The sequence below is a fragment of the Meriones unguiculatus genome, chromosome 7, assembly GCF_030254825.1.
Source record: "Meriones unguiculatus strain TT.TT164.6M chromosome 7, Bangor_MerUng_6.1, whole genome shotgun sequence".
In the NCBI taxonomy this organism is placed as follows: Eukaryota; Metazoa; Chordata; class Mammalia; order Rodentia; family Muridae; genus Meriones; species Meriones unguiculatus.
Window position 1 is genome coordinate 105,705,939 of NC_083355.1, and position 14,754 is coordinate 105,720,692.

At 48.9% G+C, this 14,754-nt stretch overlaps 1 protein-coding gene across 1 annotated transcript in view; it reads left to right on the forward strand.

Annotated features, from left to right (window-relative positions):
* Window positions 1-7,528: 7,528 nt before the first annotated feature.
* Window positions 7,529-14,754, forward strand: part of Kcnk13 (potassium two pore domain channel subfamily K member 13) — a 93,124-nt gene continuing 85,898 nt past the window's right edge. The window contains exon 1 of the mRNA XM_021656657.2: window positions 7,529-7,850. Coding sequence (XP_021512332.1) covers window positions 7,529-7,850 — 322 coding nt within the window. The remainder of the gene's footprint in view (window positions 7,851-14,754) is intronic.

A 14,754-nucleotide genomic window follows, 5' to 3' on the forward strand; every position in this document is an offset into this window, starting at 1 on the left:
TTATTTACAGACCTGAGTATTTACAGGATTCCAGTGTAAAATGTGTTCCCTTCTAGGTTTGCTGGCTCATCCAGCCTGAGTGCGCAGTCACCCCAGCTAAGGCTTGGAGAGTGACTCAGCTTCAAGGCAGTGGGGACTCATTAGAATTGTCCAGCTCTGTCCCTCCAAGCCGTGAGATGTTAGGCAAGTTCTCAAATGCCCACAATCTCCTGTTCCATCTGTAAAGAAGGGCCAATACCCGGGGGATTATAAGGACAGGTGGAATGGTACCCTGAACAGTGATAAGAACTCCACTCTGTCCATGTCGGTGGAATGCAAGCCTGGGCTGAGCAGCCTCTGGAGCCCTTAGAATGGAGCAAACAGCACAGAAAATGAAACCCATTCCCCCTGGGAGCCACCACTCTTCCATACCACTGCTTCCAGACTACTGAACCCTGCTTGCTTCTAGAAGACAGGTAGATTTAAGAGTCCCCCATGCTGCAATGGTCACAGGACCTTTGGATCCCCTGAGTAGGGCCTTTGTTCATGGGAAACCTTGCCTCCAGGCTCAGCCTTGGAAGCTGCTGGGGTCAGCATGCTCCTTGGCTAGAACAAGAGGCAGCAGTGAATTGATGGTTAGTGAAGAGGAAGAAAGTAGACGTGAGGACCTAAAGAGAGCAATGGGTTAAAAGCAAATGGATTGGAAATGGTATTATGCAAATGCCAGGCATAAGAAGGCTGTCGCGATTGGATTGGTATCACATAAAGGCCTGCGGAAGGCACTCTACATAAACAAAAGGCTACATGAAGAGGCTACAGTAGACAAAAATATGCAGTTTCCGAATGCTTGAAATGACAGAATGATAGCTGGTGGTTTTCAATATCCCTATTTTGCCAATCCACAGGATTAACTAGAACAGAAAGAGGAGCTTGAAATGCACTCACAGAGACCTTTACCAAACTGAAGTAGTCAGAGCCCTGTATACCTTCAGCAGAGGCAGGCAGATCTCCGAATTTGAGGCCAGCCTGATCTACAAAGAGAGCGTCAGGACAGCCAGCGCTACACAGAGAAACGCTGTCTCGAAAAACGAAGTCTCTAAGTACACTAGAAATAAGTATTTTTTTATTGAAAATTAAGCAAAATACTTGTTTATGATTCACAAACCAAAGGAAAAATATGTTAGCAAAATGTTATGAAAATGCTCCATCCCCATAAATGTTGGCCGTGCAGGTAGCATTGAGCTAACAGAAAAAGTCTTAAAGTAGAAGAAATTGTTAGTGAAAAAGAGTCAGTCACAGAAGAGGAGGTAGGAAGAATGAAAGAACCAGGGGAACATTTGCCAAGCATGCTGGCACAACTGGACACATGAACTCATGGTACCTGGGACCACAAGGAGAAGACTTGCACAACTCCACACCAGCCAGAATTCCAGCATGGACAGGAGAGAAGCTCATGGAAGCTCCCCTGTCTGAGGAGCTAGGGGAAGGAGTGTGGTTTTCTTCAGGGTTGGAGCTCCTGAGTCTACCCATACTCCAGTACATGGATGGTCCCATGCCATGTACATAGAGGGACCACTGAATGGGCACGTGTGTGTGTGTGTGTGTGTGTGTGTGTGTGTGTGTGTATTTAAGAGCACATGAAGTTGGGAGGGAAAGGTGGTGGAGGGTTGGGGGTTGATTTAGTACAAACTATACACAGTTATGAATATTAAAAGACTTTTAAAGTAAGGAGTTAAAGTCAGTGATCTAGCCACCCCACCATAAGTTCCTAGTGGGAAAAAAAAACAGCAAATGTAAAGAAAAATAAAAATGGAATACAATACCAAGAAGAATTTATCTCAAAAATGCCGTGCTTTTAAACATCCATACTTTGTATAGTTTATCCTTAACTAAAAATAATAACAAATTGATGAAATCCAACATATTAACAGAATAAAGAAAACATAAGATTATTGTAGATACAGAGAAAGCATTTGACAAAATTCAGCAATCATCTGCTTTACTTTTTTTTTTAAGAGAGGGAAAGAAAAGAACTTCAGAAAACTAGGAATAAAGAGAAGTGATTTTGCCTTCAAAAAGAGCATCTGTGGCTGGGCCATGGTGGCACAGCTTTCATGCCAGCTCTCGGGAGGCAGAGGCAAGCGGATCTCTGAGTTCGAGGTCAGCCTGGTCTTCAGAGTGAGTCCCAGGACATCCAAGGCTACATGGAGAAACCCTGTCTTTTTTTTGGGGGGGGGGTAGAGGAGGGGTCCATCTATGGCAATCCCACAGTTCACAGCGTCTGTAACAGCAAACTGAAGGAGTCTTTCTTAGCTCTAACAAGAAAAATAACCCGCTTCCAGCTCTTCTGTGTCTTATTACTTCTTAGACATTGTAATAAGACAGGATTTTTTTTTTTTTTTTTTAGGTGAAGAGCGGGAGGAAGGATAGAAGGAGCTAGAGGGGTCAAGGACAACACAAAAAGACCCACAGAGTAAACTAACCTGGGTCCATGGGGGCTCACAGAGACTGAACCACCAGCCAAAGAGCATCCATGGACTGGACCTAGACCCCCTACACATATGTAGCAGATAACGCATCATGGTCAACATGTGGGTCCCCTAACAATGGGGGTAGGGGCTGCCTCAGCCTGTTGTCTGCCACTGGATCCCCTCCCCCTAGCTGGGCTGTGCTGTCAGTCCCCAGGGGGATGGGATATGCTTCGTTCTGCTGCAGTTTGAGGTACCAGAGTGGGTTGATACCCTTTGGGGACCTCCCTTCTCTGAAAAGGAGAGGAGGGAATGAGAGGAGGGGGCATGAGGTGGGACTGGGAGGGGGAGGAAGGGGGCTAGGATCAGGCTGTGAAGTGATTAAATAAAATAAATAAATAAGTAAACCTCTGCTTCAGATGACCTAGTTATGTACATGGAAGCTTCTAAAGAACCAATACAACTCATAAATGAGCTCAGCAAGTTTATAGCATACAATAGCAAACACGAGAAGATAAAACATTTGAATTTTTATGTTCGATACAATGAAGAGAACAAAAACTTCTTTGTGGTAGATTCACAAAAGATGTGCAAGGGCTCTGTACTGTAACAACTAGGGAGATGTACGTGTATGCAGACATAGGACTCATCCTTGAACCCTCGAAATACCACTTCTTCGCAAAACAGGTTAACATAGTCCTCATGAAAACAATGTAGACTTCTCCTGTGTCTACTTTAAAAATGTCTAAAAACCACAGTTCTTTGGTTTTAAAATGGAAACAATTTCTTACATGTAGAGAAATATTGGAAAAGAAGAGTTAAATTGGGAGACCTTGCATTTCATGACTTCAAGACCTATAAAATTAATTTAAATGCTTCTTAGTGGCAGAAGAGCTGGGTAAACAGATCGAGGACAAAATAAATGACTCCTGGAGTAAGTGCATTCCTACTTGCCTTCTCCATAAATGGCACTAGGAAAAGTGCTTATCCTTTTGGGCAAAATGGACCTTAAGTCTCACTTGCACAATAAAGAAATTATATCACACAGACCAACTATACAAACGAGGGGAGAGTGAAAAAAAAAACAAAAACAAAAACATGTACAACCTTGAAAGCAGCAAGGGTATAAAACACAAGGGTTTATAATGCACAAGGGTATAAAATATTACAGACTGGAAATTTGGACTTTACCAAAGCTAAAAACTTTTGTCAGGCAATATTTTGAAAAACAAATGGGTATGCCAGACATGAAAAAAAAATAGTTGCAAAATACCTAAGAAAGAACTGGTATTCTAGATACATAAAACACTACTACACTTCAATAATATGGACCAATTTGTGGTGTGTTTGTATGTATGTACGTATTATGTATGTATATTTTATGTGTGCATGTGGAAAACAGAGGGCAACATTGGGTGTCTGAGTTACTCTCTATCTTATTTTGTGTTGTTTTGTTTTATCGAGACAGGATTTTTCTGTGTAACCTTGGCTGTTCCAGACTCACTTTGTAGACCAGGCTGGCCTTGAACTCACAGAGATCCACCTGCCTCTACCTCCCCTAGTGCTGGGATTACAGGGCTGCGCCACCATGCCTGGCTTCTGCCTTATATTTTGAGAAGAGGGTTCTCACTGAACCTGGAGTCACTGATTTGGCTTGGGGGGGGGGGGGGTTCTGGTCAGCCCCTCCTGTCCCCACCTGCCCAGGAGTGTGGGGGTTCAGATATCCACCATTATGCTCATCTTTTTATACATGTTTTGGGGAGCCAAATTCAGGTCCATACGCCTGTGTGATGAGCACTTTACTGACTCGGGCATCTTCCCAGTCCCAAGACTTTTGGTTTTTTTAAGACAGGGTTTCTCAGTGTAAACTTAGCTGTCCTGGATTCACTCTGTAGACCAGGCTGGCCTAGACCAGGCTGGCCTGGAACTCACAGTGATCTGCCTGCTTCTGCCTCCCAGAGTGCTGGGATTACAGGTGTGTATCACGGTACCTGGCCCAAGACTTTTTTTTTTTTTTAAGAAGCATTACTTTATTGTTTTTAAATAAATTTTTAAATTGTTTACTTTACATCCCGATTGCAGCCCCCTCCCTTGTCTCCTCCCAGTCCCATCCTCCCTCCGTCTTCTCCCCCTATCTCCCTTCCCAAGTCCTCAAAAAGGGGAAGCCTTCTTCCCCTACCATCTGACCGCAGCCTATCAGGTCTCATCAGGACTGCCTGCATCCTCTTCCTCTGTGGTCCAAGACCAGTTTTTAAGTGGGCAAAATATTCTAACCATTTAGATACAAAGTTCCGGTATACTAGGTAGCCAAAAAACACAAAATCCCAATGAGATAAATTCATGTGCCAGTAGACCGTGGGCTCAAAACAAAAATGGCTGGTAGAGCCAAGTGTCCGTAGGATGTGGGCACCGCATTGTGTTAGTTGAGCTACTCTGAAATGATGTCAGGCAGTTCCTTTGAGAGCTAAATACATCCTTACCCATGACTCAGCAGTTCACTGCTAGGTGTTTGCCCAAGAGAGAAGAAACATATCCACAGGCAGTTGATAGGAATGTCACTTTTATTTTTTTTTTAAATCGAATTCATGTTTCCTAACAGTTTTACTTATGATAAGGGAATTTTCTCACATTTCTAGTTTCTGTCACAAAGGATGAATAAGATGATGGCATAGCCAAACAATGAAGAGCCAATGAAATGACGGCTCAGACACGTATCATGGAGATGCTTCAGAAATGCTTTAGGAGAGACACATAGCTATAATTCTCACGAGTCCGGAGATCCAGGTTCTGTATGGGAGAAATGACCCAGGGTAGAAAAAGAAACCAGACTAGTGTTAGCTCTGCAGGAATGTGGGGAGGATTTGCTGGGGAGATGTTTGTGGGATCTTTGACCAGTTGGTGGCACGCAGGTGATAAGTGAGTTAGACCATTGTTCGGCTCGCAAAGATGTACACATTCGCCAGAATTTACCTACGGGTACATTTGCATGTCACCGCGTGCAGATTTTACCACGAAAGCAAAACTCCGAGGATGGAACTCTTAATAACGAGCAGTACTTGGTGGAGGAGGGGTGGAAGTGTGCGGACGTCGACAGCCTTTCAAAACGCAGCCTAACGGAATGGGTTGAGGAATAGAAAGGGACAGGTAGGTATTTCTAATCGAGCAACTGTCCCTTGTAGCATCTAGATAGCGGTGGGTGGTGTCGTAAACTCACTCGAGTTTGGGGTACTTGGAGGGATACTCCCCTCTCCCTGGGAGTGCACTCAAAGCCCTCTACAGCTCTTCCTCTCCGGGAGACGCTAAGATGAACCACCAGTTTCATCAAAACCCAGGATCGTTTGCGTCTGCTCAACAGAACCGCAGGCTCTTCTAGTTCTGTTTCCGGAGAGTGTCGTGGGTGGGTCTCCTGGGACCACTCTCTCCAAAGGCGGAGCGGTTCTATTTAGATCGCGGGCGGCTAGGAATCCACTCCTTCACGGGGACAGATAAGATTCGTTCCCCCGTGTAGTCATCCGTGTGGACCCGGTCCCCGGCTGGGAGAGCGCGTGTTCCTAAAGGGCACGCAGCGCCCTCTTCTGGCCCCAGGGGGACCCACGCAGACCATCGAGTCTCTCGACCTGGCTTTTGAGCAACCACCCCAGGCGCCTGCACACCCGGAGCGAGCCGTGCGGCTCCGCTGGGAGGTCGGCCTTCCGAGCTCCGGGCGAGCGCGGGCGGAGACGGAGACGGAGGAGACCGGCCCGGGGGCCGAGAGGCGGGCAGCGGTGGGTGGAGCCGCCTCGGCGGGCGGCAGCAGGGCTTCACCTGTTGCAGGGTCTGAGCACTCCCCCGCCGAGGAGGCAGCGCGCGGGCCGCGGACTTCTGCTCCCAGCCCCGCCGGGCGGGGCAAGGCCGCTGGAGGAGCGGAGCTAGGGACCCCCCTGAACCTGTCCCACGGAGCAGGCGCCATTGAGGGAGGTGAGAGCCGGGCGCCGCGGCGGCTCCTGCGCCAGTGCCAAGCTGGGGGTCTCCGAGTGGGCGCCGCGGAGGTTTGCCGAAGAGCCTTGCCGCTTGCTGGCTCGCATGCTGTAGATAGGAGCCCTCGGCCCCGAGCCGCCGACTGCGCAGGAACGACCGGAGCCGGTTGCCCGAGCAGCCCCGGGTGCAAGAGATGGAACTCGACCGGCCGCCCTCCCGGGCCGGCTGCCCCAGAGACGGGCGGGCAGGGCCGGCACGTGGCGACAGAGGACGGCCAGCCCGGGGCCTAGGGGCCGAGGGCGCTCTGGTCAGGGGGAAGTCGAGGAAGGCCGCCCGGGAGGATGTGCCTAACTTCCTCCGCTGTTCTAACCCCCTCCTCTGCTCTCCTCCCCACAGCGGTCCGCCCTCGCGCTGTCGCCCAGCCTGCGTGCGTGCCCGGCGGCGGAGATCCGGGCTGGCGCATCTGCCCCTTCGCCCCGCGCCGGCTGCGTCCCTGTGCCTGCCCCGAACCGGTTCGAAGCCTCGGGGGTTCCGGGGCACGGAGGCCCGGCGGAACCTTGTCGCCATCACGCAGCACAGATCCACCCTCCGGAGGGGCACCGAGGGCCGAAGGCAGCGGGCAGCCCGTCTCCCGGCCATCACCGCCTGGAAAGCGATGGTCCAGGGAAGCTGGACCTCAATGCCCAGCCCCCGCTCCGCTCCTCCCCGGACCCAGCACCTTCTCTCAAGATGAGCTCAAGTCCTCTGGAGTTTGCCCCGAAGGCGCGCCACGCCCCCTCCCCGGCCTGAGCACCGGAGGCGGGGTGAACCCGGGGCGCCCCGCACCCCCGTCCCCCCCGCACCCTAAGCGGACCCCGCGCCCCGACTCCCCGCTCTTCAGCTTTAAGGAGAACTCCAGGACGGACGGGGAGGCGGCGGCGGCGACAAAGCGGATTCGAAAGCACGCGTCCGGGGCGGCCGTGGGGAGCCGGCGGCGGGACCGGTCGCCCCACGCCGCGTCGGGGGAGCGCGCGCCGGGCATGGGCGAGCCGGTCCGGGGAGCCGGTTGAGGGGCGGCGGGGCGGCGTCCTCCCGGGGGTGCGGGCACGGGTCCCCTCCCCCCCGCGGGGTGGCCCTCCGCTGCCATGGCCGGCCGAGCCTGCGGCCACCTGAACGAGGACAACGCGCGCTTCCTGCTGCTGGCCGGGCTCATCGTGCTCTACCTGCTGGCCGGCGCCGCCGTCTTCTCCGCGCTGGAGCTGGCTCACGAGCTGCAGGCCAAGCAGCGCTGGGAGGAGCGCCTGGCCGACTTCAGCCGCGGCCACAACCTGAGCCGCGAAGAGCTGCGGGGCTTCCTCCTCCACTACGAGGAAGCCACCAGGGCGGGCGTCCGCGTGGACAGCGTGCGCCCTCGCTGGGACTTCACGGGCGCCTTTTACTTCGTGGGCACGGTGGTCTCCACCATAGGTAAGTGAGCCCTGTTGGCCACTCCTGGGCTCTCCTCGCTGGGCCCTCCTCGCAGGGCTGGTTCTCCGCTAGGGCGCCGGCGTGGCACCGAGGCATCCCTTCGGGGCTGAGCAACAGGTGTGACTGAATCCCAACCCCACCCGGGAGCTTATTAGAATCGCCAGGGACCTCTGCCCAGACCACAGCCAGCCACTGTTCCTTAGCCAGTCTCCAGGAAATTGAATGCTTCTCGAATTGGGGAAGCGCTTTGATTGCCAGAGTGTCTGGTTTAGGAGACAGAGCTGAGTTGGTGAATTCTGTGGGGAGAGCTGAGACGGAAAGCTGGGTGTTGGCTGGGCACAAACCACTGCTCCAAGGAAATCCCACGATTTCAAACTTACGGAGAGACACTAAGAATTCTAAACTGGAAGGAGGCAGAGACGTGAAACACATTTCTCAAAGATTGGGATGTGTTTTCTGCGGGAAGAACGAGGGGGAAAAGCGACCTTGGCGCTAGCCAGTTTGAGTTCCTATGATTTGGGCTAGGGAGTGAAAGGGCACGCGCATTCTGGGGCAGAGGTGGCTTGCATCCAGAAGTCCCTGAGCCTACTGAGGACTGAGCGTGGTCTAGGGGAAGAACCGCTAGGAATGATGAGCTGGGGCGGGGATGAGAAGTTACAACTGAGAAGCTGAGCTCCTGAGCAATGTTGAGACCGGTAGAGCGGGTGATGCCATCACTAATGCCTTTATTTCCCGGCAGAAGGAGACGGGAAATGGAGGATTTGTGCAGGAAACCCCCAAGGCTGTTCACTGTTGATGCAGAGTTGAGTGATGAATGGGCTGGAGAAAGTAATATGGAAGTTCTAGGAAAACAGGCCCGAGGTGGGGGAGGGGCCCTGAAAGGCTAGGGGAAGAAAGGAAGTGGCACAGAAGCCTCGGAGGGAGCTCCTCGTGGCGGCAGCTGCACACTGTGTGTGTGTGTGTGTGTGTGTGTGTGTGTGTGTGTGTGTGTGTGTGTGTGTCATTTAGACATTCTGCCAGGGGAAAAGGACATTCAAACAGGAGCTTCAAGCTAGAGGCCTGATTAGTCCAGAAAGACTTCCCAAGACTTCTGCCTGCCAGCAAATGGCAAGGCGAAAAGGACTTGCAAGCCCAGGGAGGGACACAACAGGTGTTCTCAAGGGCTTCCCTGGATGGTCCAGCTTACAAGCCCATGCCCTTCTGTCCTTTCTTTCTTTCTTTCTTTCTTTCTTTCTTTCTTTCTTTTTTTTAAAAATTTCCCTCGGAGGTCCACTGTTTGTCATTTAGAAAGAGGAACGATTTTCATTTCTGCAGTTTCACATTTCCAGGCGTCTCTGAGTGCTTTCTTCCCTCGTGCCTGTGCTTAGAACATCTTTTCCTCCTCCCAGATCCTGTAAGGATGAGAGGCATTGTTCAAATGCTTTCCATTTTCAGGCACGGCAGGGTTTTGGCTGCACTGTAAGACATTTGTTTTCCATGGGAACAATGGCAGGTGCACCTTAGAGTTCTAGCTAAGGAGCAGTTCCTGCTTGGATGTGAAGAGCAGGAACAATATAGGCCAGTGACAGTTGGTGCCCACTCAAGGGAGGCTCATTCCTTTGAGATCTCCTTCCAAAATTTCACTGGGGAAGCTCAGACTGGCCGTTCTGAGAAGCTGGAATCTCCTCAGTTACTCACTTCCTACCTGGAAACTTTCAGGCCTGTGGCATCAGATTCCTGGCCCGGGACAGGGCTCTCACTCTCACTCTCACTACCCCGAGTTCCAGTCCTCTCCTGTGTTCACCTGGGCCGCTTGCATCTGGGCTCCTTTATATGATTAGAAACTCAATGACTTTTCTCTTTAAATCCTAAATTCTAGTCTGTTACTTCTTCCTTTCCACACCCTTCTCTGTGAAGAAGAGATGGGTTTGATGTGGTTGTAACCCAAATAATTCTTTTGGCCCAATAGCCAAAAAATGGCTCTCTTTTCAAAGAAGACTGGCCCAATAACCAAAGTAGTGAAAAACTAAATTCAGTGTTCCCTGGCCTCTTTTAAGGAAGCTTAAAATTGTCCTGTTGTGACACAAAGGAAATGTCCCTCTTTCTTGCCTTGTGGCTCTGGGGCTTCTGGTCTCTAAAGTCTCCCCCTAAAATCTTCCAAGGTGTTTGCCTTCTGTCTTTCTGTCCATTCTGGTCCCCTCTTACTGTATTCAAAATTGGCATGACCTGTTCCTGTTCTCTCTTAGCTTACTCTCATTGAACCTATTACCTGGAGTTTCCAGAATACAGGAAGTTCCAGGAGGATGCCGGCATCAGCCCCGTCCCCTTCAAAGCACGGAGAGAAAGGAGCTTGTGTTTAGTGTGTGAGTGTGTGACTCCTTCAGCCTGTGGGAAGGGAACTGTGGGGTCTGAGTGCAGATGAGAAGCACCTGTCTGAAAGACACTGCTTCCCTTGGTCCCCAGCACTCTGGCCTCCCCTCCTCATACCCACTGTTTTCCCCTCTCCTGTCCCTCCCTCCAGTGCTACCATTTCCTTCCAAATTGCCAGGCGTTTTTCCAGCGCTGCCTCTTCAGCACACATGCTGCTTCTCCCCTTTATCCCGAGGGCCCTCTTTAGAAGTCTGATTAAGCTCTTGGGGTTCTTGGTCTGACCACAGCTGCATCTCTTTTTTTGATCACCTCTCCTTGGGATGGACGGACGACACTGGTAGTCATTGAACCAGAGATCAGACCATGAGAGGAAATGGGTATAACGTGAGGTTCAGGGAATAGGGTGAGGTGTGGCAGTAGCTGGGCCCTGGAGAGAGCAACCCCACCATGGGCATTCCCTGTCTGACTCTAAGACCTCGCTGACCAGACAGCTGTGAGGAAGTCCCCAGATGAACTTGGGTACCATTCTGCTTTTTCCTGTTCTTTACCGTGATGTCTTATGTGCCTTCATGATACTTCCGTGTGTTTCCATGAATGTGAAATCACGTTAACTGCCCTCCGAGGGCAGAGGATACAGAGCATGAGTCTCTGTACACGTTTAACTCTTACAGAAACCTGATACTGCTGGCCACGCTCTCCCATGAAAAACGGCGGGTCTAGAGGCTCAGAGAGCTTCCATGATGGGTTGGAAGCTGCTCAGCTGGAGGTGAGGTAGAGCTCCCTTGCAAGCTGATGCTTAGAATTGTGCCTCATGCTGTTAGCTCCTTGGAGGCCCTTTTCGTAGGAAGAGTTGCTCCCCCCCCCCCCCGTTAGATATCATGCCCCAGACAGCCGACTTCAGGGAAGTTATGGTTTCCAGTGACTGGCAGTCCAAAGCAAGGTTTGAGTAAAACCTGCCATGCAGACAGAGGCGGATGCCTCCCAGCATCATGTTTCAGAGTCTTCGCCAACTACACCCCCCCCACATACAATTACCTGATGGTTGACAATGTCCGTCTCACGACCACTATCCCCTAACAGACCCCAGCGTCACTCTCTGACCTTTCCTGTTAGTTTGTGGCATGTTGGTACTCAGGTTTTCTGTGTCTTGGGGATTCCCTTGGATTAAGCAGCTGATGAATATCACGGTGACACTGAGCCGAGTGACTGGCCATTGCAGTGGTTTTCAAGCTCTTCTGAGTCCATGGGTTTCTCTGTGCTTTAAGGCTAAGGGCTCCCTTCTCTTGTGATAGGATGACAGGAAGCTGCTATTGTGTGTGCATACACACATATATGCAAACACACACACAGAGAAAGAAAGAGCCATTTGAATGAATGTTTATTTTAGTCAACTACCTTCTTACTGACTTAAATTTTTTGATGTAGAAAAAAAATGCTTATTTGATTGACAGAGTATTTTCCTAGTTTTTCATTATTCCCATCCTTTCCATGACTAAGACAAATATTCTCACTCATTCTCTATGTTGCTGTTTAACTCATTTCAAATGTTATTCAAAAAGATTGCTTTTTAAAGGTTCTGTGAGGTTGGCTCTATAATTATGCTTTGATTTATTGCTAAAATTATCACATAATGATCTGAGAATGCGCATGCTGAACAATTCTGTTTTCTTCTTTGAGCATTGCTTTGTGTCCCGGAACCTGTATACATTCCAGCCAGTTTTCCTCTTGTGTCACAGATTTCTGTAGCTGGGGGGGAACATTGACCCCCAACCAGCCTTTAATTGTCATAAGCACACCAAAGACAACATTTTTTTACTGTGTTTCAGGGCATATAAACTCATCAAACTTTTTGCCAATAACTCCATCACTTGCTTAACTTTGCTTACCTTTATCAGGGTTAACCTTGCTCCCCTCCGCTTGCTTTGTGTGCCAACGGCCATATTCAACATCTAAACATGGAAGTAACTGAACAAATGTTTGTTGACCTTTAAACCATTGCTCTAGTTGTAATCATGAGTAGTTTTTTTTTTTTAAGTAACCACTTAACATGCTTTTGTACTTTTATTTTTAACTAGGCCTGTATTTTTCTATGTGTATGAAAACACAGCACATTTCCTATTCAGTGTCTTTTCCTGTTTCCTTCTTCATTCTATTCATCCCAGTTTTTCTCTTCAATGTTGACTTTCTGCTCTGGCAAGTGAGTTCTTCTTTGGGTCATTCTAAGTATGATCAAGACAGAACTCAACTACCTGAGGCAAAAGCCATCTCCACCACCATTCTTCATGGTTGTAGATAAGACTGAGATGCCCTTTCTGGACAATGCAGAGCCTTTGACCTTGGGTTTAACACCACTACCACCCAGCCTCCAGGCTCCCAAGTCCTTCTCTCACCTTCTTTAGGAAAATCATTCCCAGACCTTCCTAGTATCTTTTTCTCTAATAGCTGAAAGCCCGTCCTTTCCTGGCCTTCTTCCAAGGACTCTCATCATCATCATCTCTTGCCTGTCTTCTTCCTCCTCCTTCCTTTCACTGAGCTATATTCTTAATCCTTTCTGTTCTTTTATTTTGAGACAGTCTCGCAGTTGTTCAGGCTGTACTATAACTAACTGTAGCCTAGGCTGGCCTTCAGCTTGAGTTCCAATCTCAACCCACTGAGTAGCTGAGGTTACAATCTTGTGCCAACAGACCTTTCTAGGACTTTCCTTTAGTCCTTCCTTCTTTTCTCTCTTCCTTCCTTCCTGACTTCCTTTCTTTGTGGCTTCCTTCCTTTCTCCCTTCATTCCTCCTCCTCTCTGTCCTTTCTTTTTCTTCCCTTTTTAGTTTTTGAGGCAGGATCTTATTCTGCAGTCTAGGATCTTGGAATTTACTATGTGGTCCAGGCTAGCCTCAAACTCAAAGCACCTTTCCTGCTTTAGTCTCCCATGACTTCAGGCATGTACCACCAGTCCGAGCAAGAACGTTTCTTTCTCCACAGCTCCATCTCATCTCCAGCTCCTTTCTTCTTGTGCCTCTACACATCAGCTTTGCTTCTGCTTTCAAACAGAAAGTCAAGAAAATGAACCTTCATGAGAGTTACTTGTTTTGTGTGGTCTGGAAATAAGGTCCCGTTTAGCATCAAGTGAAACAGGAGAAAAAGAGACAACAGCTGCGCATGTGCCTGCTGCCTCTGTACCTGAGCCTGGGGCCTCTCCTGTGTTGATACCTGCACTGGTACCTCAGCCTTCAAGTAGCATTGCTCCCTTCCATTGCCTGCAGAGATATTTCTTTGGGCTTGTAATTACAAAGGAGAAAAAAATGACAAGGAGAGCAGATTCAGGTGGCACTGGGTTGCATGCAGCAAACATTGCTAACAGTAGCAACAGAGACACACAAAAATGTGTTCCTCAACACAAGAAGTGCCAAGGCCATTGTCCAGAGCTGGACAACAGTCCCAGGAGGCCACCAGTTTTGCAGAACCTTCTGCCTTCATTCTCTACGTCATCACCATCAACACTTTCATGTCAGTCTTCTTCACTCTCACTTAGAGGATTGGAATGGAATCTTACTGTAGATTGGGTTGACATTCTGTAATGGCAGGTAATATTGAGTAACATTTTGTGTCTTTAATGACCATCTGTATAGTTTATAATGTATGTGTTTATTGAGACTACACAGTCCAAGCAAGCCATGGACTCACAATTCTTCTAACTCATCTTCCAAGTCCTGGAAATATGTGTGTGTCACCATAGCTAACCCTGAGTATACTTTCTTGAAAGAACATCTGTTTACATTCCTTGCCTGTTTTCAGCGGGATTACCTGTCCTTTGACTAGAAACTGTAAATGTGTTATATGTGTTTTAGATTCAAGAGCCTCATCAAACAGGGTCTGTATGTTGGTTGTCTTTCCTATCACTTCTAAGTATCCCTGGAAACACAAAAGGTTTTAAATTGTGCTAAAGTCCAATTTACCTATTTTTAAATTGTTTCTTTATTATTTTTATTTCGTATGGAGGGGCATGTTGCCTGCTCATATGTCTGTACAACACATGCTTGCAGTGCCTGTGGAGACCAGAAGGGGGATCTGGGTACCTTTGGAACTAGAATAACTGGGTGGGTGCTAGGAATCGAACTGGGGTCCTCCAGAAGAGCAGTCAGTACGCTTAATGGCAGAGTCATCTCTGCCAGCCCTATTTTTTGTTTTGTTGTATATGCTTTTAGTTGGCTAAAAAGCCGTTGTCTAATTCAGGCCGTGAAGAATTGTGCCTGTTTTCTTCTAGTGACTTGTAGTTTTGCCCTTACTTTTCAGGTTGCTGAATCATTTTGAGTTAATAGTTGGTATGGCATGAGATGTGAATTTATCCTTATCCACAAACAGAAGTTTGGAAATCCTGTAACGTTTATTGGAAAGACTGTCATCATATCCCCCTCCCCCACCAACACACACACATACACACACACACACACACACACACACACACACACACAGAGACAGAGAGAGAATTGTTTTGGCACTTCTGTCAGAAATCAACTGACCACAAGTGTGAGCGTTGATTCCTTGACTGTTTTGCTCTGTCAAT